Below are 27035 nucleotides of genomic sequence, written 5' to 3' on the forward strand. Positions count from 1 at the left end.
AAGCAACTTGGCACTTTATTTATTTTATTCATTTATTTATTTTATTCATTTATTTTATTAATTTATTTATTTGTTTATTAATATTCATTTTCCACAAATTTTCAAACTACATTTCATGATAATTCATTTCTAGTAGAAATATACATCATCTGCAGTTTTGAAACGTACCAAATAAAATTTAAAAAAAAAAGGTGGAGGGGCCGGCCTGCTGAAAAGCAAAGCTTTTTTAAAAGTAGACCCCTATCGAAATTAGGTTATGAAATGAATACAGCAAAATAATCAGCAAAATCCTATCAATATAGATATAAACACTATAACATAAATGTCTTTAAACTTTATAGATTTATTCATTTTTATTTAATGCAGCTGGTACAAAAAATAGACTATTTTTATTAATACCACCAGTATATAGCTGCAGGTACAAAAAATGTTAATACGGCCGCTTGGCCACCGTATGGGAAATGTGACCATTAATAAAAGCAGCGGGTGGGGGGCATCATGTGCCGCACCAAAAACGAACTGAAATCAGGGGCTCTGGTCAGGCGCGTAGCCAGGGGGGGCGGTGGGGGCGGTCGCCCCCCCCCCCAAAAAAAAAAAAAAAAACGTCCCCAAGAAGAAAAAAAAGAAGGAAAAAAGAGAGGAGAAAAGGAAAAGGGAAGGGAGGAAAGGGAAGAAAGGAAGGTAGATTTGTGTTTTTTTTTTATTCTTTATTTTTGTCTCAAAAGAGAAACTCCTTCACTCTTCTTGCTCTAAATTTATATATGAATTTTGCTTCCGCGCTGCGCGCGGTTAGATGACAATATTGAAGTTCTCCATTGTTTCCCCACCTTTTCTCTAACTGTTTTTCCACCTCAGCTATGTGCTTCTTGCCAGTTAAAGTTAAAATTGTATACATTAGGGTATGAATTTGAGTAAGGTTAGACCGAAGTAAATATATGAAGTTATCTTTTTTTTTTCAATTGATCGCGCAACTTCTGGTCTGGTCGGCTCCGGGCGGGTAAAATCTTTATATCAGTTTCTGCCGTCACCTACATAAAGTCAAATTCTCCCGCTTTTACTTAACAACCATAATTTTGGGGCAAACAGGTTCCTAATTTCGTTCGTGTCGTATTAAATAAAGTACAATATTTTCCTGTATACATTCATCTCCTGTCCTGTTTTGCGCCCTCAGTTTGAAATTTTGAATGACACTTAAGTTTCTTTATATTCAAAATGAAGCGCTTCAGGATAAGTAAAAAAATTAGGCATCCTATTTTTTTATATAGATAGATAGTTTCAATAAATCGCAGAAGTTTCAACTTTTTGCGCACTATATTCCTTGTGATGAAGTTCAATAATCTTAGAAAATCAATTGAATTAGAGCCGATTGGGTATTCATCTACATTTGATGAAACGTCCGCCCTTTGAAATTTCAGAGTTTCATTGCTCTGCGCGGGGAGGAATATCTTCCTCTACCAATCTTCTCCTCTGTTTTGCGAGTTAAAAATATGCACTGTTGCTAAATTGTTTGTAATCAATGATCTGATCTTTCCAAAGAAAGTATTCAATATATCTTTGAGAAAACCCTTTTCTCGGGACCCTTTTTATGGCAAGAAAGATTGATAAAACGCTTTAGCTTCCGCGCTTCGCGCGGATTTATTATCATTTTAATTTCCTCCATTGTATACCTCTTTTGTGCATTCACAATCATTTGAAAACAAGGTTCAAAATCGAAATATAGTCAACCGAATTGGAGGTACTACAGACAAGAGAAACAGCTCCTTTTCATTTTAATTTATGAAACGCTAAAAGCTTCGCGCTTCGCGCGGGAGGGGGAAACTCTCCCTCCCTGCACCCACCCCTAGTAGGGAGCGCGCTTCGCGCGCTCTGTAAGTGTTGGCACGCTTCGCGTGCATTTACCGCCCCCTCCAAAATAAAATCCTGTCTACGCGGTTGGCTCTGGTACTTATAGCTGCCCAGTTTACTAGGTTTAAAAACCCCCTAGGGTTTCGAACTTTATGGAGGGGATGAAATAATAACAAAATTTCATTTCTGTATACGGGCCTTTTTTATATTCCTTCATTGGCCTCAATATATTAATTGTTCACTCAAAATAATGTGTTTCAATTTCTCACATTAATATTGCAACAATGGCAGGGATGAAATAGTCGATAGCCTAGCTTTCAGCTACTGACAAGTATTATCTCTCTGAAGCAAACTATAAAAGATATTGATAAAAAACAATAATCTTGCGCATTATGATTTCTAATCCTGCATTATACAGTGCGTCCCACAAAAAACGAAACCGAGATTTATCGATGATTTATCATAACTTAATCACAAATACAATAGACAAATGACCTACCATTTTAAAGCTTAGAATCTCCTCTTTCATCTGGAATTACTTGAATTATTTCTCATTCACGCATGAGTGAGCAAAACAATTTGAAAAGGGGATTCCAAAAAGTCACTTGGCGGGCCGTACTGGGTTTTAAAAAGAAAACCACATTGTTAAAAGTTAAATATCTGCTCTTTAATTTGATACCTCAATTACAGAAAATGGTCAAGGAATAACAAAGTTCTGGTCATTTGAAATAAGGCTTGAATTTCAATAATTTTTTAAAATGAAGAGGTTTTACAGGCTAGCGTTCAAACTTACTCGATGCTCCGTTTTGTTGACGATCAGCCATGCATCAACTTTTTTGTTACCGTGCGATAGCTTCTGTGGGAAACTGGTGAAAATACGTTTATTTACTGAAATTATGGAAATACAAGCATTGTTTCGAGGGATCATAACTTTTTTACTTCTTGACCATTTTTTGTGATTAAGGTATCAAATAAAAGAGCAAATATTGAACTTTTTAGTCATGTGACTTTCTTTTTGAAATTTAGATACCCCCCCGCCAAATTAGTTTTTGGCATCCTTTCTTTGAATTGTTTTTGCTCACCCATGCGTGGATGAGGAATAATGTCAGTAGTACCAGATGAAAGAGGAGATTCTAAGCTTTACGTTGGTAGGTCATTTGTCTATTTTATTTATGATTAAGTTATGATAGATCATCACTAAATCTCGGTTTCGTTTTTTCTGGGACGCACTGTATAGGCCTACGTATACTGGACTGGGTTGGGGCGGGGCCAGGTGACAGTAAAGTGACCACCCCCCCCCCCCCCACCTCCACGCCGGCGGAACATCTTTTTTTTTTTTTTAATTTTCAAGATTCAGATAATGACAATAAATTATTGCTCATCAAAAAATATAAATGGCCACGCCACCTTTTCAAAAAGTAATTGGTCTTCCAAGGACAACTGCACAGGAGGCTGTTCCTCTGCATACAGGGATTCCCCTTCTATCTGACTCAATAATTAATCTCCTACATCTGCGTCTTCTGGGAAAGATTATCTCCCTTCCTCAGGACAGAATTGAGCACATGATCTTTTCGAGTGTTGTCTGCCAGGAGCCTACTATTCCTAAAACCCTCAAGGTTCTTCTAGAGAAGTACAACTTCCATCTCATGACTGGATCTCCTGCAGCAAGGTTGCTCGTATCTGACATGGAAGAAAAGAGTAGCAAATTAATGCAGTAGAAAGTAAGGCCCTTGCATCCCTCTCCGAAGAAACCTCCCTTAAGTTATCCCTTCTTCTGTTCCATGATATTGACTTGGTGCTTCCCTATCATTTGCACATAGCCTTCAGTATGAAAGATTAGCTTCTTACCAGCACCTATCTCACCCAAAGTCGACTGTGCAAGATCTCCAGACTAGTTTCCGACCCAAGTTGTCCTGCTTGCCATGCACCTGCGGAAACTGTCTTCCACTGGCTTTGTTAGTGAATGCATAGCCTATACCCATCTGAGAAATAATCTGAAACATTCTCCAAAGGATGCCATTTAAGTGTTCTCAAGCTGTTCAAATACAGACACCTATCTTGCAAGAACCAGACTTCATATAGGCCCTCCGTTTTACTTTCAAATACAAATGTCATTTCTGATAAATTTATTTACTCAATTGTGTTCTTTAAATTTATGATTATTTATATATACATATTATATTTCGTAGTATTTTCGACCTTGTTTTGTTATGTTTATTATATTATTGTTATGTTCATTATATTACTGTGAAACGGAAATAAATAAATCAAATCAAATCAACGGTCCTCCTTGGTGTCATTGGCAATGTCTCGTATCAGTTTCCTGACTTTCATCCAGTTACTCTCCAATTTGTGTTTGCTGATAGGGCCTATACACTGTTCTCAAGACAGCGCATTGTTGATCGGCTGCTGCAAACAGTGACTAATAGCTCATTATTTTATTTTACCTTTCTGTTCTGCAACCAAAGGCTTGCAGTTCTCCGGTGAATGGAGGAATTCAACACAGAAGAAGAAGAAAAGAAGTTAATATTGAAAAAATGTGTGTCCCTATCATCTTTACAATATGAATGGACATTATTTCGATCGTACAGGGCTATAGCTACTAGAAACTGTTATATAAAAAATTAAAAAAAAACTATCAAAATTATAATAGTCAGGAAAAATAATATAAAAATGAATGTTTGAGGAAAATGTATCAAAGGTTTAAAATAATTATTAGATAATCATTTTTTATTGCATGTGATGTCATATACGAGCTGCTTCCCATGTATCTTGAATTAAAAACAAAATCAAGGAAATGTCATTTTCTCAACAAATTCATATGGATTTTATTTATTGTACCTTCATCTTTTCAAAATTCATCGTTCAATTGATAATATTATTTCTTTCCAGTGGCAATCCCATATACCTTTTAATACGATAATTTCTTCACTAATAAAATGTGCACGTTAACTTCTATTAATCTTTATTTTTATCATTTTTGATCTTTTTTGGGGTTATTAGGCCTGCATCTCGAGTTTCATTCGCTACATTTTGCGTTTCATAATCATAGGAACAGAAGTGGCCGCCTTGGTCGATCTTGGATCGCGATTTTGACATCTAACGTTAAACGCTCGTAAAAACAGGCAAAGAACAACGATTCAGGAATGGATGAGGAATCATTGGAAGCGACAATAGATGCATACAAGACACAGGTATTAATTCCTCATCGCAACTTTCGTAAGAAAACACAGATTTCCCCTTGCATTCTGAATTTAGACTTAGTGAGACAGAGAACGGGTCTGGCTCGGTTGGGGTCTCAAGTCAAGATTGTCAGCGAAAGCAAATCGCTCCCGCTGGTGTCCGGGGAATGAAAGTGGAGGTCCGGGGGAGATGATGACTGCACTGTCAATTTCTCGAGTCGTAGTCGGCTAACATTTTTTTTTTTAGGTGGTCTGTCTCTGACAGAGCACCTTTTTGATTTTGTCAGATTTTCTTTATTTCGCCTACTTATTTATTTTTAGCGCCAACGTTTGTCGCTAAGTTTTCTCGAAATCTGTTTGATCAATGATTTTGATTTTTTTTTAAGGCAGTGTATACAGCCACACGCGTGTGTCTTTACCATCCAGCCACACGCGTGTGGTTATATCCAGAACACCTATCTGTGGATACCGCCACACGCCGCCAGTAATAACAGTAAAACACGTACCGGTATGTAGGTCTGACCTAGTCTTGAGGACGCAATGATGATGATTTTTTTAGATATGTCTTACATTCTTTCATCATTGACGTCTTGACACTCTCCATAACGCCTTCAGCGAACGACCAAAACAAAGATGGATTTCCCCAAAAATCCATCTTTTTAAACCGAACTAACTAGAAATTTGTTAATTTTATTAATTCTTACACCTTCCTACGCCTAATGCGTAGGAAGGTTTTAAATACTACTTTAAAAATGTAAAAAAATGAAGATTTCTTACCTAACTGATGCCGCGTAGACCTCTCGTTCCACATGTAAACAACGGAAATACAATAGCGTCGACCCTTGAACCGCTTATGTATGACGTACTTCCGGAAAGCAATGCCGTCTTAACGAACAATTTAGAGATAAAAAATCTTATTTAACAAATATTAAAATTTATTTTGTGATCATAAATATTTTATATCAATATAATAAATTATTTATGGCTTCCTTCGCGGTGGCAGACCCATACAGCGTTAGCGCAGCGCAGTAGTAGACATACACAGTTTGGGTTTCGTACGTACGCGCACATACATGTAGCCTAGAGTCAGTAGAGAATCGACACAAGTAGAAAAAGTGTGGAAATTTGCTATTTAACAGGCGGCCTTTTGTAACAAGACAAGAAAAGCAAGGAAAGAAGACGGTGAGAATGAAATTGAAACGATTTAAAGAAATCAAAGGGGTTTAGAATGTAAGAATTAAATGAAGAAATGAGGTTATTTTGATCGTGATATAGACGGTCAGACCTACATACCGGTACGTGTTTTACTGTTATTACTGGCGGCGTGTGGCGGTATCCACAGATAGGTGTTCTGGGGCCCGTTGCAGAAAGAGTTGCAATCAATCGCAACTCTAAAATATTAGGCGCAGCTTGATTTTCAACCAATCAACAGCGCGCATTTTGGACTTGCGATTGATTTTTTGACTTGCGTTTAAACGCAACTCTTTCTGCAACGCGCCCCTGGATAAACCACACGCGTGTGGCTGGATGGTAAAGACACACGCGTGTGGCTGTATACACTGCCTTTTTTTAATGTTCTCTAGACAGTCTAGTAGGCCTAGTAGCCTAGACCAAAAGTTCAGTCTCTGTATTTTTTTTTGTTTGTTCCGCTTAACTACGTTGGCTCCTCTCACCAATACATGAAGAGCTTGGTTGGAGGCCCGTACGTACAGCCAACGTATAACAATTTAACAGAGCTAACGTTTTATAGCCTTATAGGTCGCGATTTAAAACTGTTTTTTAAGCAAAATTTACAGTTTCATCATCATGGTTTCCATTATCAGGGAAATATAAGTAATTGCGTACCTTGGACCGGAGTTATTGATAAAAATCCTCTGGATGATCATGGACCTGCTGGTAGGTCCATGGGATGATCCAGAAACCTTTCAATTTCATCTAAGACATTTTCACCTGAGCTGACGGTTTTTCTAGCAAGTTGCCATCTTGAATGACGTCATTATCGTTAATGTCTCAATATATCAAATGTTGTCTGCTACCTGTGATCGTAGCGGTTTAGCTCGCATGTGGAGCAGATCGCATTATAATTAATATCGAAAGCAATATCGATATCACATTCGTAAGTTGTCGATGCACTCTCCATGCGTTTGTAATTTTGGCTGCTATTTTAGGGGTGATTCAGGCGTCCAAGTTGCAAGAAAACATCGGTAAAGTACCATTTTTATACCTTTTAATATACCGGGTAAATCTTTTAATTTTTTCATTGATTATAAATTATAAATTGAAATCTTGTAGTTGATAAATCCTTATAGACCAATTTCACGGCCGTTTATGTATTTGGCCCTCTATCGGCGACGCCATTGCTGCGGTGGGCAAGTGCGCTGACCGCAATTGGCTCTGTGTACAAATTCAATGGAAGATGACAGATAAGCTCTGATATTGTGTCATTAACTTCATCATAAATCATAAAATAAAGCATGGACACATGGGTAGACGATGTAAGACAATAGCCATATCTGACCGATGAAGGTATGGTGAATTTTTGCACTTTGGCTACTTTTCCCTTAGTTTTGTCAGTAAAAGTGAGTTGATGATGACCAAGAATCGCTGTTGGTTTTCATCAGGGAGCTCACTTCTTGTTGCTAGTAAATTGTGTTAGAGTAGCGGGAGAGTGAACGAGACATAGAGTGAGAGAGAGGGAGAGGATGAGAGAGGGGAGAGGGGGGAGAGAGTATGTGTGAGAGGAGGGGATAGGGAGAGGGGAATAGTGAGAAAGGGGGGATAGTGAGAGGGGAGAGGGGAATAGTGAGAAAGGGGGGGGGGGGGGGCTAGTGAGAGAGAGAGAGGGGGGGGGGGGGCTAGCGAGAGAGTGTGTGAGAGAGGGAGAGAGAGGGATAGTGTAATACAGACAAGGGATAGTGAGAGGGAGAGAGAGAGAGAGGGATAGTGTGAGATAGAGATAGAGATAGAGAGAGGGACTGATATTTCCATCTAAGCATGATCAAATAAATCCCCCTCCCTCCCCCCCACAAAAAAACCCACCACCACCACATTTTATGCAGGCTATAAGTATCCAAAAGAGGGAACAAGGCAAGAGAATAAAACAGAGAGGAAGGAGAAAGGAGGAAGGGGAAGAGAGGGCCACTGGCGACGCATTCCTTCATCACGGCCTGGAAACCTATGCAGGGAGTATGGCTTCACACACAAACAGGCTTCATGAGTCCAAGGCGAGTGAATTTCACATTCACTTTGCTTCCAAATCTGAAGCTTTCTCCAATTGTTGTGGTAATTGAACGCAGCACAGCTGCCACCTGAATTTGTCCGATTAATGCTCATTGTGAATCTTACAAGAAATCTGCTCAATTGGTCCAAAATAAAAAAAATTGAACGAATGTACCAAATACCCTATTGACTTGTGTACTATAAAAGTTGATTCGCCCACCGCAGCATGGCGACCATCTGCTGCCCTCTCACGTTGTGAAATTGGTCTTGTAGTTGATAAATCCTTAGAGTGTAAATTCGATGTAAAAAAAGCACATCTAAATCTGGACAGTCAATCGACTGGGAGGGCGTGATAACACATGCGAGCTCACACTAACCAAAATCATTAAATTTGGATAACAGGATCAGAAATATGTCAGAAATGCGTTGAACTTTTAATTTTTGCCTCAAAACCATGACCACTTTTGGCTGTGTAAATGTGGTGAAAAGGGCGAAATTTTTTGCTCTGTGTGTAGTCTCTAGCATCTGTTGAAGCCATTGAGTTGGAAATGAGTGCAACATCGTCAGCCGGCAGTACTATGATACCATAGATGCGGCCACCCAGATGGTACAGCCAAGTTCCTTCTCCCGTATGACTTAAATTAGGCCATCAACAAACACAGTGTACACAGTTGGTGAGAGGATGCCCCTTGTCTTACGCCTTGAGTGACAGGTATCTGATTGCTGATCTTCCCTTTCCAGAAAGCTCTTGCTTTCCAGACCATGATACATTGACTCCAGTATATTCAGGATGCATGGATCAAGATTGAATGAACCTAGCTTGTAATACAACCTCCTGAACCAGATGGTATCGAAGGCTCTTTCAGCTACCAATAGAGCTAAATAAGTTCGATAATTGAGAGAGATGATTTTCAAGGAACTCCAAAGAGAGGGATGTCAGTGTACAGGAGTACCCTTTAAGAAATCCAAATTGTAGGCCGTCTGGAATGTTATTGGTGTAAACCTGGGCCCCGTCTTACAAAGAGTTACGATTGATCCAATCAATCGTAACTCTATGGAAATCCATCAGTGCCATAATTTTTTCTACAGGAAATGTGCAAAATGTCCTTTGTAAACAAAGGAGAACACACCATATTGTCATGAAATGAATGAATTCATGGATATACATTCATATCTAGAAAATCTTTTGAACAAACATGCATTTTATATGTTGACTTTGCTGGCTTTCCATAGTATACAAATAGCAAATAGGCATGAGTGCGATGGTGCAAGATTTCGCATGAGGTGAAAGAAAGATGCTCTATTCAACGAGGCGTTAGCCGAGTTGAATTGAACGTTTCTTTCACCGAATGCAAAATCTCGCACCATTGCACGAATAAGAATATTCGCTATTTGTGTTGTACAACGCCTCAGAATCTAGCGAAATATGAAAAAAACAAGAGTTTTTCCCTCCAGTAATCTATGAAAAGGGAGCAAAAGTATTGAAAGCGAAAAGCAAAATCCCACAAGCCGGGCCCACAAGCGCCCATGATCTTGGACAGCATTGCGCATTTAGCCAACGGGCTGTACGCGCATTGTTACCTTATCAATGAAAGCGCATTGTGACGTCACCTCCTAAAGCCGTGCAATGGTACATTTTTGACGGTACAATTTGGATGGTACGTCTTGTGTGCAACGGTACGAATGTGTGACATTCAGCCTCCCATTTGATCGCGTACAACAAGCTACGTAGGCGTTGTACAATTGCGATTGATAGGATCAATCGCAACTCTTTGTAAGATGGGCCCCAGGTGAAAAGCTCCCTAAATGGGATATCTGAGCATTCCAGATCCTGCACACTTGGGTAATTGTCCAAAGATGCGTCAGGGATGGCAGAGGAAAGGGGTGTGTAGTAGCGCTTATTGCCAATACTAAGCGTCGGAATCGCGAAGGGATGTCCCCACAAAGTAATGACATCCACAGGTGTAATAACTTTTACTATAACAAAATATCTAACTCTTTATTCAGTATGGTCATGCTGCTGCGTGCCCTACCCATGGCATGGCCTGGATGCGTTGCTTTTCTCTTGTATGTGAACATCATGAGCGCAAGACACACATGTACCCAAAACAAGGGTGGGTGAAATCATATTTTTATACTGTAAACCTACATGTACACAGAAAATTAATATGATTCTTACCAAATATATGACATGTTCTGTCATTGGGAATCTAGCTCCTTTGCAGTTCATATTATGACACATGTCCTTGTTTATCATGTGTGCATAAAACTTGCATGTGCTGGTAATAAGTTGGCCCCCCTGAGTGGCCCTATAATTGTTTTCTACCTAAAATTTACTTTGATGACAAAGTTTCCCACAAAGCCCCCTGAAATGATGGAAGTATTTTAGTCAAATGTGAGATTACCTTTTCTTTTGTCTAATGTCCAGCTGAAGCAAATAGAAAGTGTCTTGGAAAGTGGAAGCAGTGAGGATGTGGATGCTCTCCGTCAACTCCAGCAAGATTTGAAGGATATCATTGAGCTAACCCAAGGTGAATGACTGAATTAAATCCTCCACTCCAAACAACCAAAATGTTACATTAGGTTTTCAGTGTAAAAAGGTCAAAAACCAAGGGTAGGGGTTTAACATGAAATCTCACTTTTTTCTATTTTCTAAATATATAATTACATTATATGTCATTATACCATCTATCAAAAATTCAGAGTCAGATATAGTACACAATTTATGCTTTTTAGGGTTTGCAGTAATGTGCCTGCCCTCATTGTAACCCCCAATACTCTGGGATCTTGGCTCTATTTTGTGAGGCCTTTATTGTGACAGAGGGTGACAATTATGCAAGTCTTGAATTAAAATGTTTCAGTTTGCAATTAGGTCTATTTGGGATATGTAAGCATTGTGATATTTTTTTAAATTATCGACATTAAACATTTCGTGGTTCTCTGATGCACTTCAGGAAATTTTATTTGTGGCCTGAATCTTGTTGTGACATATTTGACAGCTTTGTACAAAGTGTGCTATACCTAGTTGGTTAACTTTGGAGTTTACAAAATTATGCATTTTATCAACACAAAAAATGTTTGTCAAAAAAGGCCAAGAGAACATGCATTGATGTTTTCTTCATCTCTAGTCCTGTTAATTTTGCATTTTTAAGTAAAGTTAAAGGTGAATCCAACCCAAATTTAGATCTTGTTCTTGAGAAAAAAGATAAATCAGACAAGTTAATAGGTGATAGTTTGAACAAAATCGGACAATCAATAAGAAAGTTATGAATTTTAAAAGTTGTTAATATTGGTAATGACTATACCCATGGAGACTTCAAGTTAGCCACAAATGTGATGATGAAAGGCAAGGACTACCCTTCCATGTACTCCAATACATAAAATGGCTAAAATGTCATTTCTATTTCAGGAGTTTTTCTTCAAATTATATTTTACTTTCACGAGGACATAAAACAAACTACCTAGGTTACATTTAAATTACTGCCCTAGGGGGAATGGGTACTTGGGAGCAACCACAAATCCCTGATAATAAAGTACATGGCACATGGGAAAGATGTCCTTTTCCCTTATCATAATTTACTTACCCAGTTGCCAATTTGAAATCAACATAATAAGGGATCTCAATTTTAAAGCAGCCATAACTTTTAAGTTATTACTTGTCAGATTTCTTTCACACTTTCACCATTCTGTTTTAGTTATTTTTCTCCTTTCCTACACAACATTTTTTTTTATGACCAAGGCTGGATTCCCTTTATCTCCTGACATGATAAATTATTTTAATCTATGATAATTATGTTTTTTTTTTATTCTTCCCCAGGGAGTCTCCTTTCTCTGAGGAAGAGCAATCTATTGAGTTATATTGATGACATCACAGGCCCTCCACAAGCTGAGGAAAAGACAAACAATGACGCCAACGAGGCCGGTCCACTTGACATGGATGAAGAGTTTGCAGCTTTTCAGGTTAAATATTGTTTGAAGAAAATTATACTGATTTGTCATATTTTCTTAGAATCAAATATATATAGTACGTACAGATACATCTAAGATGAGTTTACTTGGTTTCAGCATAAAACACAAAAAAGTGATACACAAGGTTTGCTGGGCGGAGGTTCATTTTTCCTTAGGATTTTTTTCCCAGGGGAAATAGCCTATTTAAAGGACATATGAGCCAGCAGCTTTAATAGCTCCACCTCAAGTCCCGAACTATTCATATTTGGCCAGGTTTATTACCCATAATTCAAATTTCTGAGCAGTGCAGTCATGTAGACCAACTTGAATGATGATAATTTAGTACCTAATACATTCATACCGCAATAGTTATTTTACCAAGTCGTGAAGCAGGTATCGTTCCTCTAAAAACGCTTTATTTTCTTTGTACAATTGAAATTATCTAATAGGCTAGTTTATTTTCTGTCAATAACAAAATCTCAAAGGTGTATATCAAGACTAACAAACAAGCCCCCAGGATTTTCCAAGTGAGTTCAGTACAAAGCATATTTGTAAATGAAGAGAAACGGAGCAAAAACTGATGAACCAAAGATGTGTGTTCTAAGTTACTCAACTTAAAAGGATGCCCAAAGCCTGATTTGTGTGTGACTGTGCATTTCCGGTGTTTGTAGTAATAAGTTTATGATAACAAACATTTGACTGGTTGTCCTGTAGAAAGGGTGTAAAAAGTAGAGCCCCTGTGTAAATGTAAATTTCCGCATTGCCCACAATGTAACCTGCAGTCTATAGTACGTAGCATTTCACATTCCTGAAAATAAATTCCTTTTTCAATCTAGGCAGAAATTGCAGCAACAAGTACCTCATCGTCCAGTTTACCGGTCAGAACTAATCAGACACCATACAAAGAAGATGACGATGATGATGATGATGATGATGATGGGGAAGGAGAGGGTGAGAATCAGGATATGAATGAGTATGAAGATATCTCGGGAACCAAGTGCAGCATTCTGTACAAACCAGACTGGGGTGCATACCAGAGACACAATGCGGTGGTTCTCTCCGTAGAGCCATCTTCTCCGGGTGATGATGAGGTACATATTATTTCAATCATTTTTTTTTGTACCGTAACTGATTCATTCCTCAGAATGGTATGCATTTTAGCATTGAATATTTCAAAAGTACAGTGTAAAAGTTGAACTATTGCATTTTTAATAGAACATTTAAACAGGACTTCCTAGTACAAGAGGATGCAATCATTGTTATTAAAGGACAAGTCCACCCCAACAAAAACTTGATTTGAATAAAAAGAGAAAAATTCAACAAGCATAACACTGAAAATTTCATAGAAATAGGATGTAAAAGAAGAAAGTTATGACATTTTAAAGTTTTGCTTATATAGTTATAGGAACGAGCCAGTTACATCCAAATGAGAGAGTCGATTATGTCACTCACTCACTATTTCTTTTGTTGTTTATTGTTTGAAATATGAAATATTTTGATTTTCACATTATTGTCATGTGAAATGAAGTTTCATTCCTCCGTGAACACGTGGAATTCCATTATTTTAACATTTTGTGCTTCAGGCAAGGAGGTCCTATACAAACAATACATGTAAATAAAAGAAATAATGAGTGAGTGACATCGACTCTCTCATTTGGATGTAACTGGCTCGTTCATATGACTATTTTGTTGAAAATAAGCGAAATTTTGAAATGTCAAAACTTTCTTATTTTACATCCGATTTGGATGAAATCTTCAGCATTGCGCTTGTCTGACTTTTCTCTATTGATTCAAATCAACATTTTTCTGAGGTGGACTTGACCTTTAAAATTCTTTTAGTGCCCCATTGCACAAAAGTTACTATTAGGGTTACTTTGCCACCTAACTACCATGGTAACACTGATGAAGAGCCAATCAAGATCAAGAATTCCATGCTAGTTACCATTGCATAATGCCATAATTGTAACTTATTTAACAGGGCTCAGGGCTCTTTATCTGTAATGATACATTGTATGTAGCATATATTTATGTCACCTATTGATTGCAGATATTTGAATTGAAAATTGTGTTATTGATACCTCTGATAAATGAGCACCACATCATGCTGTCAATAAAAGAAAATTAAAAAAAGGAAAATTTACATGCTCCAGAATCTCATCAAGTTACATTTGTGACATACACTTGTCTTTCATTCTTTCTTATACTTCTTGACAGATCAAGTTGCGTGTTCTGTTCTGCAACCCTACAAATGCCTCGATGAAACCCTGTCCATACTACTTTAAAGGAGAATGTCGCTTCTCTGAAGAGGATTGCAAGTACGTTGAAAGAAGAATCTATTGATTTACTTTTAATAGATTTTTTTATTTTCACTGATGTACTTTATGTTGGCTATAATTAATCGCTTTGGGAAATTTCAGGAAATGTTCAAATTCATTTTCTCAACCATCTAGTAGCGGTTCCATGACATTTGCTTCTTCGACAATTGCCCCGCTGTAAATTCCACACCCTAATGGAATGACCAACTTGAACCCTGGATTTAACACAATACCCTACCATAACATAAAACCCTTTTTCAACCCCAACCCTAATAAAGCCCATAGGAATGTCTGGTCACCCTAGCACCCTTGCGTCCTTGCTCAGGATCTCGGACATTTTGGTTTGAATGCAAGTCTATCCCTCTCTGTGACAACAAGTATTATAGATATAATGGTGATGAATTGAATTTCTTTGTTTGGAAGGTGAATTTCAGTGTGTCGAGTTGGGGTTGGGTTTTGCCATTCTTGTTCATATTGCGTTTCATTTGTATTTCTGACTTTAGGTTTTCTCATGGTTATATTGTCAATGCATCTGAACTTCAAGCATTCCAAGAAATAGATCTCAGGTAGGTTTCTCCTGGAACTCATCGTTGTTTTAAATTATGTCAGCAGAAATAATTAGAAATGAAAAGGATAAAATCTGTAAATGTCTATCAATATTGTAGGCCAATGAAAACTTGCATGCCTCTCTTCACACACACATGTATTGTGAACCACCCTAAAAAAATCTTTCCTTTCTTTCTCTCCCTTCCTCCATGATTTCTTTTCACCCTTCTAAAATTCCCTTTCCGCTCTCATTCTCTCTGTCTTTGATTTCTTTTTTTTTATGTGTCCCATGGCATGTCTTTTCCCTTGTTATGCATCTCCTCTCTTCTGAGGTTGCCATCTTAATCTTTTGCATCTTCTTTTTTTTTCACTGCATTTGGGACATCAATTCTCCAGTTCTGTGTTCATAATTGTGTCTCTTTACATGCCTGTAATAAATCTAACCCCAATCAAATTTGTATCTTTCCTTTCAGCCAGCTGTCAATAGAGGGCAGGTGTCTTGCCAAGTACAGTGACGATATATGGTATCCCGCCAGTATCATTGACATTGACAAGGACACCAAACATGTCACTGTTTGCTTTGAATCCTATGGAGACTCAATCACAGTAGGTGCTGAAAATGTGTTACCAATCGGTAAGTCAATACATTTGAATCCACCTAAATAAAAGGCCTGGTCCCACTGGCCGACGGACACGAAACGTATTCATAACGGATACAGTGGACAAGCAAAATTTCAGGTTGGCTCCATCTGTTTTCATCCGCTCCAGACAATGTACAGAACAATGAAATCACAGTGGACGGATGCTTGATATAGAGCATATGAAACACGTATGCAAAGAGTACACAACAGATGCATAACATTTTCCAACGGACGGCAAGATTCTTTTCCATTTTACATCCTCTCTGCATCCGCAAGTGCAGTAGGACCAGGTGGGTGTTTCATGAAGCCGTTCGTAAGATACGAATGATTTTACGCACGACTGGTGATCCTTTTTTGTACTATGTGATATCCATATGTAATTGGTTATGACCTATTAAAGAACATGTTCCAGTCGTGCTTAAAGTCATTCGTAACTTTATGAACAGATTTATAAAACACCCACCAGGCCTTAATACTTGCATTAAGGTTTTACAACATCAAAGTTCATACCTTTAAATTCAGTTGATCGCTCCTTTCATGTCAGATGGCCCAGCTGTGTTTTATATATCAGTTCTTTGTTAGGCATGCTTGAAGCAATCTCCCACTGAAGACATTAGCATGACTATCTTCCTGTCTCAGTCAGGATTCATATTGATAGGAAAATGCAGGAAATAGAAAGGAACAGGTTTTCTCTCTTTTGTATTTTTTATCAGCAGTAAGAGTTTAAGAAAGCCAGAGCAATTTGCATGTTATTTTGTAAATATCAATTAAAAAACATTTATTGAGGGTATTTTTCATATTACATGTAGCAAAATTAAGGATTTCATATGAATTTGTAATAGTCATAAAGCTTAGATATTAATGATTTTTTCTAATGATTTGTGTCTGTGCAGAACTCTGTTTTTATCATAAAGATGAGCTTAATGAAAATTTTTGACATTGTCTAAATTTGATGTAGGATTTATATCATATAATTTATAAGTATTGGAACTTTTGAACAGAAAATGCCTATTTGTACAAAAGCTGTCTCTTTTGGATATGTTTCCCAATACTGTAGATTGGTTTTTATACTGTAGGTTTTTATTTCATTTGAAAGAGAAAAAGAGTTTTTTCAGCAGTACATGCATATACAAAATATGAGTAGTATTGTGGCTTGTCGTTCTTATGTAATGTACGTTATTTCTGAACAAGAAGAACAATGGTTAGCTCTTGTCTTTTAATGCATGTTTATAGGATCGCAGACAACTTACGATGAGGAGGAGGAAGAGGAAGACGACAACCAGAGCATGGACAGCGATGGCGACATGCCATCAACATCAGCGAGTATGAATCGTCTTGGGGACAATGAGGAGGAGGATGAGGTACCAGACATTCTGTGGAAACCTTCGGGTCCATCTTGTAAGCTTGGAGAATGGGAGACACATACCAGGGGAATTGCATCAAAGCTCATGGCTATGATGGGCTATGAGATAGGGTAAGTACAGTGGCATATCTAGGGGAGCAATGGGGGGGGGGGGTAAGTACAGTGGCATATCTAGGGGAGCAAGAGAGGGGGGAGGGTAAGTACAGTGGCATATCTAGGGGAGCAATGGTGGGGTGGGGGGTAAGTACAGTGGCATATCTAGGGGAGCAAGAGAGGGGGAGGGTAAGTACAGTGGCATATCTAGGGGAGCAATGGGGGGGGGGTAAGTACAGTGGCATATCTAGGGGAGCAATGGGGGGGGGTAAGTACAGTGGCATATCTAGGGGAGCAAGGGAGGGGGGGTAAGTACAGTGGCATATCTAGGGGAGCAAGGGAGGGGGGAGGGTAAGTACAGTGGCTTATCTAGGGGAGCAATGGGGGGTAAATACAGTGGCATATCTAGGGGAGCAATAGGGGGGTAAATACAGTGTCATATCTAGGGGAGCAATGGGGGGGGAGGTAAGTACAGTGGCATATCTAGGGGAGCAATGGGGGGGGGGGGTAAGTACAGTGGCATATCTAGGGGAGCAATGGGGGCGAGGGGTAATTACAGTGACATATCTAGGTGAGCAATGGGGGGGGTAAGTACAGTGGCATATCTAGGAGAGCAATGGTGGGGGGTAAGTACAGTGGCATATCTAGGGGAGCAATGGGGGGATAAGTACAGTGGCATATCTAGGGGAGCAATGGGGGGGGGGGGTAAGTACAGTGGCATATCTAGGGGAGCAATGGTGGGGGGGGGTAAGTACAGTGGCATATCTAGGGGAGCAATGGGGGGAAAAGTACAGTGGCATATCTAGGGGAGCAATGGTGGGGTGGGGGGTAAGTACAGTGGCATATCTAGCGGAGCAATGGGGGGGATAAGTACAGTGGCATATCTAGGGGAGCAATGGGGGGGTAAGTACAGTGACATATCTAGGGGAGCGATGGGGGGGTAAGTACAGTGGCATATCTAGGGGAGCAATGGGGGGGGGGGGTAAGTACAGTGGCATATCTAGCGGAGCAATATGGGGCACTTGCATATCTATATGATACATATAGATATGTTCGAGAGGGTGCAAATTTGCACTTGCTCCACTGTTATTTCCCAGATAAAAGTCACAGTTCATATGAAATTACTGAAGATGAAGACTACACACTTCATGAAATCATCCAAAGGAATTTTTTTTTTTTAAGGGTGCGTTTATTCAACACTTTTTTACCCTAGAATCATGATTCAAATCACGATTCTGCAGAATCACGATTGCGTTTGGTCGAAAGTGGAAATAAACGTCTTTCAAATCACAAACATGAAACACGGAAAAAGGAGCGTTTTGAAAGACATTTCTGTAGAATCACGAACGAAAAAGGTCGTATAAACGATATCGTGATTTGAATCATGATTCTATGACGTCATTGTGTCGTGCTTCTTCCGGGTTCGACTCAAAGGCGCGCGCTGTGTTTCGTGCAGGTTAATTTTCGTGTAGCAGTACTGCCAGTGTACTAGTACCGGTATATGCCAATTGTCACGTGCATTTAATAGGAATTATCATTCTGTGTATTGTACCCCCGGGGTTGTACTGTAGCGTCATTTGTATAGTTCATTGTTTTCATCATTCATGTCTTCAAGTTCCATTTGGACTAATGACGAACTCAGGGCTCTGCTTGTGCTTTGGGCTCAGCCTGATAGCACAAGCATCCCTTACCGGGATTCACAGAAATTGAATACAAGTAAACAAAAACTATACGAGGTACAATACACAGAATTCTGGAAGTAAAAGATTTATTTTTCGGAAGCCGAGTAAACGTTGCACTTGCACAAACGATCGCCATTAGCTCTGGCGGCAGCAAAAATCTAGCAGCCGACGTGAATTTAGAAACACGCGCGAAAATGTTGACCTATGCTTCCTGGGTCAAACTGCCCACTGTGATGCGCACTGGATCGGCCCGAATTCAGGGAGAAACAGCGTTAGAAAGATGGTCGTATAAACACTGATTCTGTCGGATCGTGATTCATGTTGCTGTTTTGAATCATGATTCAAATCGTGATTCAAATCATGATTCTGGGTTGAGGTCGCATAAACGCAGCCTTAATGTAATTCAGTTTGTTAAGTAGCTCCTAGAGATATAAAATCATAAAAAGCCTGTCAAAAATGATCTTTGAACCCTTTTATACCTGTGCAATGGTAGCTTTCTAAAAGTATTCAATTTTTTTTTTTTTATGTTTTACTCTTCATTGTTTTCCCTTTCTTTTAATACACAGGAAAGGTCTTGGAAAGAATGGAGAAGGGAGAACAGAACCAGTTGAAGCTGTGATTGTGCCTGCAGGTAATTTTTTGTTTCAACTAAGAATGTGCCCACCAGTGTGTCAAATCAAATCATATATTTCGTATGAAAATTCCTATAATGAAAAATTGAAGGGCTTCAGTAAGGTTTTTGTCTCACCTGCGAAGCAAAGTGAGACTATAGGCGCCGCTTTTCCGACGGCGGCGGCGGCGTCAACATCAAATCTTAACCTGAGGTTAAGTTTTTGAAATGACATCATAACTTAGAAAGTATATGGACCTAGTTAATAAAACTTGGCCATAAGGTTAATCAAGTATTACTGAACATCCTATTAGAGTTTCATGTCACATGACCAAGGTCAAAGGTCATTTAGGGTCAATGAACTTAGACCATGTTGGAGGAATCAACATCGAAATCTTAACCTGAGGTTAAGTTTTTGAAATGTCATCATAACTTAGAAAATATATGGACCTAGTTCATGAAACTTGGACATAAGGTTAATCAAGTATCACTGAACATCCTGCATGAGTTTCACGTCACATGACCAAGGTCAAAGGTCATTTAGGGTCAATGAACTTTGGCCGAATTGGGGATATCTGTTGAATTCCCATCATAACTTTGAAAGTTTATGGATCTGATTCATGAAACTTGGACATAATAGTAATCAAGCATCACTGAACATTTTGTGCAAGTTTCAGGTCTCATGATTAAGGTCAAAGGTCATTTAGGGTCAATGAACTTTGGCCGAATCGGGGGTATCTGTTGAATTACCATCATAACTTTGAAAGTTTATTGGTCTAGTTCATTAAACTTGGACATTAGAGTAATCAAGTATCACTGAACATCCTGTGCATGTTTCAGGTCACATGTCCAAGGTCAAAGGTCAATGAACTTTAGCCGAATTGGGTGTATCTGTTGAATTACCATCATAACTTTGAAAGTTTATGGATCTGATTCATGAAACTTGTACATAAGAGTAATCAAGTATCACTGAATATCCTGTTCGAGTTTCAGGTCACATGATCAAGGTCAAAGGTCATGTAAGGTCAATGAACTTTGGCCATGTTGGGTTTTTTGTTGAATAACCATCATATCTCTGTAAGTTTATTGGTCTAGTTCATAAAAAGAGGACATAAGAGTAACCATGTATCACTGAACATCTTGTGCGAGTTAGAGTAGTATGCAAAGTCAGCACTGCTGCTATATTGAACCGCGTGATGCAGGTGAGATGGCCAGAGGCATTCCACTTGTTTAAAGGCAGTATCATTTAAAGAGTTTAAAGGCAGTATCATTTTTTTGATGAGGAGGAAAGGGATGCATTATCATTATATGGAAAAAAATATATAATAGTAAACTTAATATTGGATAAAGTTGAAAAGGTGACATTTTATTAAATGATGATGAAGTATGAACTAACATAATTTGGAAATTGTGAAACAAAACATATAATCACCTTATAGCTTGAATGCTAATCTATGCATATACCAATAATACCATTGTTTTGTGAAATGCATTAAAAGAAAATATACCCAAACCTAAAAATTTGATCGATTTATTCTGTATTTTTTTCTCTCTCTTAGGAAAGTCCTTGGACACTTGCATGAAATTGAGAGAGATGAAAAAACTTGGGATTGTGGGTAAAAAGAAGACAAAGCGAGGCAAAGGAAAGAAGAAAAAAAAGAAAAATGGTGCCGGTAACAGCAAGTTGACCAAGTTAAAAAAACCCAAAGATGTCTTTGAGTTTATCAATACACATCTCGGTGCAAAGAAAAGTAAGTAATCTTTCCATACACTGTAGTGTAAATGCTTTACAAGGGCATACATGTATGTTGATAGATTAATCAGGGTTCCCATGGTCATGGAAAATCCTGGAAAAATTTGTGGTCCTAGAAAGTCAGGGAGAAGTCAGGGAAATTGGAAAATTTTTGAAAAGTCATGGAATTGCATTTACCTCATGGCTATGGCAGCTTTTTGTTTTGTCGTGTCTCACAAAGTTCTCTCATACTTAATTATCATACTCTGCTATTATAATTGGTGTTCATAATTTCCATTTTTTTCAGTTTTGTGACATCTAAAATTCTACAAAACTTTTTTTCATGTCACCCTATTGCAAAACTTAAATGTCACTCTTTTGTAATAATTGGCTCATGTGTGACATATGTAAGTGTTTCATCTTCATATAATTCAGGGTTCCCCCAGAAATTTGAAAACAGAATTCCATGACTTTTATGTGGAAGTTTTGTAGTAAAGGTGAATTCAGGATCCTAATTCCAACATGTCTGGAAAATTTGACATTTACATCTAGTGTATAGTTCAATTTTGTGAAAAGATCTGCATGCTATACTCTGAAAATTTGGAAATAGTTCATGGAAATCTGTCAGTTCAAGAAATTACATGAGTTTGTGTTCAAGACAACTTTGAATCTTGATGCTGGTGAAACGAAAATGGTACTGTACCCTGGTCAGAAACAGACCATATACCAATGATAATACATGTAGATGTACATGTCATGAGTAAGGTAGTGGGTGGAATGGATGGCTGTACGGGGAGGTTATGGAGGCCATCATAATGTGTCTGATTTGGGAAACCGTGCCAGAAAGCAAGTCGTGGAAAGCAGCAATTTAGTCATGGAAAAGTCCTAGAATTCTGTTTTCAAATTTCTGTGGGAACCCTGTTAATATAAGTTTGGGTACTGTTTCACAAAGGTGACTTAAGGTCATGTTCAGGTGCCATCGCACTCATGATATTTACATCTAACACATCATTTCATTGATGGAAGTGTGGAAGTATGCATCCATTGTACATGAGCCAAAAGAGGGGGGGGGGGCTGACCATATAGAAAATCACAATCAGCTTGTAATTCTTACGTTTTTGTACATGTTTATTGAAAAAATTTGATTCCCAAGGCTCCTGGGTGATCTGATTGAAGTGTTATTATACCCACAAAACTGGGAGTTACATGCAATTTTTAGTCACGCATAATAAACACACTTGTGAAACACCTCCATGGGCATTGATTTAAAATGTGAGAAAAAATGCTTCAAAGCAATTTTGATAGGTTAATTATGAGTTTGTTGGATTTTTTTTATTGGGGTGATTATACTTTGAATGTTAGGGAATTTTTCAGTGCATTTTTTTTTGCATTTGACCTTTTTAACCGTACTATTCTTATGAAAAAATATGAAAAGAATTTGGTACTCGCAACAGTTGTTCTCACATTTCCTGCAACAAGAGTTTCACTGTAGATCTTTTCAAGTATACTTATTCTTGTTTTTGGTGTATTCACAGAACACATCATGCTCATATCACTATTTTACTTTTTTGAGATGATATGAATACCATATGTAAATGTATCCCCTTTGATTTTATGAGATCCTCTGTTGAAATTACCAAACCTTAATCTTACATGCATGTACATTTCCTATTGACCTTTTAACCTTGCAGTAAAGGTCAACGAACTGTTAGCAGACAATACATTACTGGTGAAGACCAATCGGGTGCACAGAGAAGAGAGTCAAGGAGAGAGGAAGGCTAATACAAGACAATTGAATGTCCAGGTAAGTTTTGGTTTTCAGTCTGTGTTATATGCGGACGTTATAAGAAATTTGCAATCAGTATCAAAAGAAATGTTGGTCCAAATGTGTACATCTTCATTCTTGAATTTAAAGGAAGTCCACCTCAGAAAAATGTTGATCTGAATCAATAGAGAAAAATCAGACAAGAAGATGCTCAAAATTTCATCAAAATCGGATGTAAAATAAGAAAGTTATGACATTTCAAAGTTTCGCTTATTTTTAACAAAATAGTTATATGAACGAGCCAGTTACATCCAAATGAGTGAGTCGATGATGTCACTCACTCACTATTTATTTTGTTTTTCATTGTTTGAATTATACAATATTTCAATTTTTACGAATTTGACGATTAGGACCTCCTTGCCTGAAGCACAAAATGTTGAAATAATGGAATTCCACGTGTTCAGGGAGGAATGAAACTTCATTTCACATGACAATGACGAGAAAATAAAAATATTTCATATTTCATATAATAAAATACAAAAGAAATAGTGAGTGAGTGATGTCATCAGTTCCTCATTTGCATACCGACCGAGATGTGCATGTAACTGTTTTGTGAAATGAAGCGAAACTTTAAAATGCCATAACTTTCTTATTTCACATCCGATTTTGATGAAATTTTCAGTGTTATGCTTGTTGAATTTTTCTCTTTTTATTCAAATCAAGTTTTTGTTGGGGTGGACTTGTCCTTTAATAAATTACAGATTTGTCATGGTTTGCCAGACTGCTTCATGAAAAGTAAGCTGATGAAAATTTATACTAAGACTTGCTATTGATTGTAATTTTCTTTCTTGTTCTTCATAATTATGGTTTGTTTATAATTTGTTTTGTTTGATCAAATTTTTGTAAGTTACAAGTGACTTTATAAACAATTAATGGATCACTAGTCGTTTGTAGAGTTGCTCGTAACTTAAAAACGGCTTATGAAACACCCACCCCGTCTTACATCTTACAAAGAGTTGCGATTGATCCAATTGATCACAACTATGGAAAGCCAGGAATGTCAACATCTGAAAATGCATGTTTGTTCAAAATATTTTTGAACTATGATGTATTTATACATCCATGGTTTTTGTCTCACCTGCGAAGCAAAGTGAGACTATAGGCGCCGCTTTTCCGACGGCGGCGGCGACGGCGGCGGCGTCAACATCAAATCTTAACCTGAGGTTAAGTTTTTGAAATGACATCATAACTTAGAAAGTATATGGACCTAGTTCATGAAACTTGGCCATAAGGTTAATCAAGTATTACTGAACATCCTATTAGAGTTTCATGTCACATGACCAAGGTCAAAGGTCATTTAGGGTCAATGAACTTAGACCATGTTGGAGGAATCAACATCGAAATCTTAACCTGTGGTTAAGTTTTTGAAATGTCATCATAACTTAGAAAATATATGGACCTAGTTCATGAAACTTGGACATAAGGTTAATCAAGTATCACTGAACATCCTGCATGAGTTTCACGTCACATGACCAAGGTCAAAGGTCATTTAGGGTCAATGAACTTTGGCAGAATTGGGGATATCTGTTGAATTCTCATCATAACTTCGAAAGTTTATGGATCTGATTCATGAAACTTGGACATAATAGTAATCAAGCATCACTGAAAATTTTGTGCAAGTTTCAGGTCTCATGATTAAGGTCAAAGGTCATTTAGGGTCAATGAACTTTGGCCGAATCAGGGGTATCTGTTGAATTACCATCATAACTTTGATAGTTTATTGGTCTAGTTCATTAAACTTGGACATTAGAGTAATCGAGTATCACTGAACATCCTGTGCACGTTTCAGGTCACATGACCAAGGTCAAAGGTCAATGAACTTTGGCCGAATTGGGTGTATCTGTTGAATTACCATCATAACTTTGAAAGTTTATGGATCTGATTCATGAAACTTGTACATAAGAGTAATCAAGTATCACTGAATATCCTGTTTGAGTTTCAGGTCACATGATCAAGGTCAAAGGTCATGTAAGGTCAATGAACTTTGGCCATGTTGGGGTTTTTTGGTGAATCTCTGTAAGTTTATTGGTCTAGTTCATAAAAAGTGGACATAAGAGTAACCATGTATCACTGAACATCTTGTGCGAGTTAGAGTAGTATTCAAAGTCAGCACTGCTGCTATATTGAACCGCGTGATGCAGGTGAGACGGCCAGAGGCATTCCACTTGTCTTGAAAATTCAGCATGCTTCTTTTTGTTTACAAAGGACATTTTTTTAATTCTTGTAGAAAATATTATGACAGTACTGGATTTCCATAAAATTACTATTGATTGGATCAATCGTAACTCTTTGTAAGACGGGACCCAGATCAATCAAAACTCTTTGTGAGGTGGGGCCCATAACTGTTCACACTGTGGCACTTCATAATGCCAGTCATTTTAATGCCTTTTGTGATTCCCCCTAGATATTTGGTATTAGAAATATTGACTACCGCTTCTCTACTTTGCTCCCTGTGTGTTTTTGCTTCATATAGCTTCTAAAAACGCAAGACGAAACAAGAGCGACTGAGAAGAGACTCACCCAGCTTAAACAGTCATTAGTGAGAAATCAAAGGTATTAAGAAATTGTTTAATTAAGATGATTAGCTTTTTTTAATGTTTTGTCACCTTCTCTTTGATTGATCTTTAGAGGGTAATTTGACCCGGACAATGATTTTGTTTAAAGAAGAGCAGAAAAATTTGAAAAAAAAATGGTGAAGGTTTGATGAACATCAGTCTAAAAATAATGGGGGTACAAATTTGGGAAACTTTGTGACTTCAAAATGAAGTAATTTCATGTGTGTTGGAGATACATCTCTTTGTGTGAAAAAAAAAATTATCGTTATAATGTTCCATTGAAACAACTGAATTTATGCAATTTATTACATAAGGGGGAACTGCTCACATATGACGTCACATGTTTAATAAAATGATAAAATGAGCTAACTGGTGTGTTGGCTCAGTTGGTAGAGCGTCCGTCTCACAACTGGGAGGTCGGGGGTTCAAACCCTGGCCGTGTCAGACCAAAAGACGTTAAAAGATGGGAGTTGCTGCTACCCTGTTTGGCGTTCACAATTAAAGGGATAGAGCCTCGTCGATCTGGCGCTGTACAGCGGCTGCCAGGCCCACGATCAATTGGGCAAAGCAAATTTTCGGAGTATTTCATTTCATGTCTATTTCGAACAATAAATTATGGATTTATCATTTTAATAATGATATTTTCTGTTCAATGGCCCATCCTGCCAATGAAAGGAACCATCCGTTTCATATTCACTTATCACCACATTCCCATGGATCTGCAATCATTTTCACCTTCTATTTCTTTGTATGTACAGGGATAAGACATTTTTTATGTTTATTTCATTGTATGTTCAGGGATAAGACATCCTGTGCAGCTATACAGCTCAAGATCCAAAGAGCAGAGGACTATCTTGCCACCTTGAAATCATCGCAAAGAAAACTAGAAAGACAGAAAACCAGCCGGGACGATCACAAAAAGTTAACAATATTTTGACCAATGCTTCGATGCTGGACAACAAAGTACTGTCATTTTCTTTCTAGACTGTTTAACTCTGGGGAAATTCATTTTGTTCATTTGCTTGACCATCAATGAAGCATGCATAACGCACATAGAGATGTTGTGGATTAGTGGGTATTTCCCTGGGCTGTGAACTATAAAGAGGTCAGAGGTTCAAATCTCAGCTTCCTACTGCAAGACCTAAATCTGGATTTATTACTCTCCTACTTGGTGCTGGATGAGTACCCGAAATGATGCAAAACTCAAAGTGCTTTGCCCAGGATTGTGAGTGCCTCACTATACAGCTGGCCTGGAATGGTTGGTGTACTCACAAGACTGTTTGAATCAGATGACTGGAATAGATACACCTTGTATGTGTAGGCTATTTATGAGTAAATGGATCGTTATTATTGCTATTATGATAAACTTAGCAAGTAGGAAACTTACAGCTCTCTGGTCCTCTCTCCAAAGGACTTGATTATTTTCAACATTAAATTATGAGATCATGCTATTTTATATTTGTGTCTTTACTGAAAATG

At 38.0% G+C, this 27035-nt stretch overlaps 1 protein-coding gene across 1 annotated transcript; it reads left to right on the forward strand.

Moving 5' to 3' along the window:
• The first annotated feature begins 4893 nt into the window (after window positions 1-4893).
• LOC121428928 (zinc finger CCCH-type with G patch domain-containing protein-like) lies at window positions 4894-27032 on the forward strand. Its single transcript, XM_041625818.1, has 13 exons — window positions 4894-5039; window positions 10675-10777; window positions 12064-12206; window positions 13031-13285; window positions 14409-14509; window positions 15013-15075; window positions 15529-15689; window positions 16930-17170; window positions 19401-19465; window positions 21004-21195; window positions 22868-22980; window positions 25475-25554; window positions 26355-27032. The coding sequence occupies exons 1-13, from the start codon at window positions 4992-4994 to the stop codon at window positions 26491-26493; spliced, it is 1704 nt and encodes a 567-aa protein (XP_041481752.1). The 5' UTR covers window positions 4894-4991; the 3' UTR covers window positions 26494-27032.
• The last annotated feature ends 3 nt before the right edge of the window (window positions 27033-27035 follow it).

Source organism: Lytechinus variegatus, chromosome 15, assembly GCF_018143015.1.
Source record: "Lytechinus variegatus isolate NC3 chromosome 15, Lvar_3.0, whole genome shotgun sequence".
Taxonomy (NCBI): Eukaryota; Metazoa; Echinodermata; class Echinoidea; order Temnopleuroida; family Toxopneustidae; genus Lytechinus; species Lytechinus variegatus.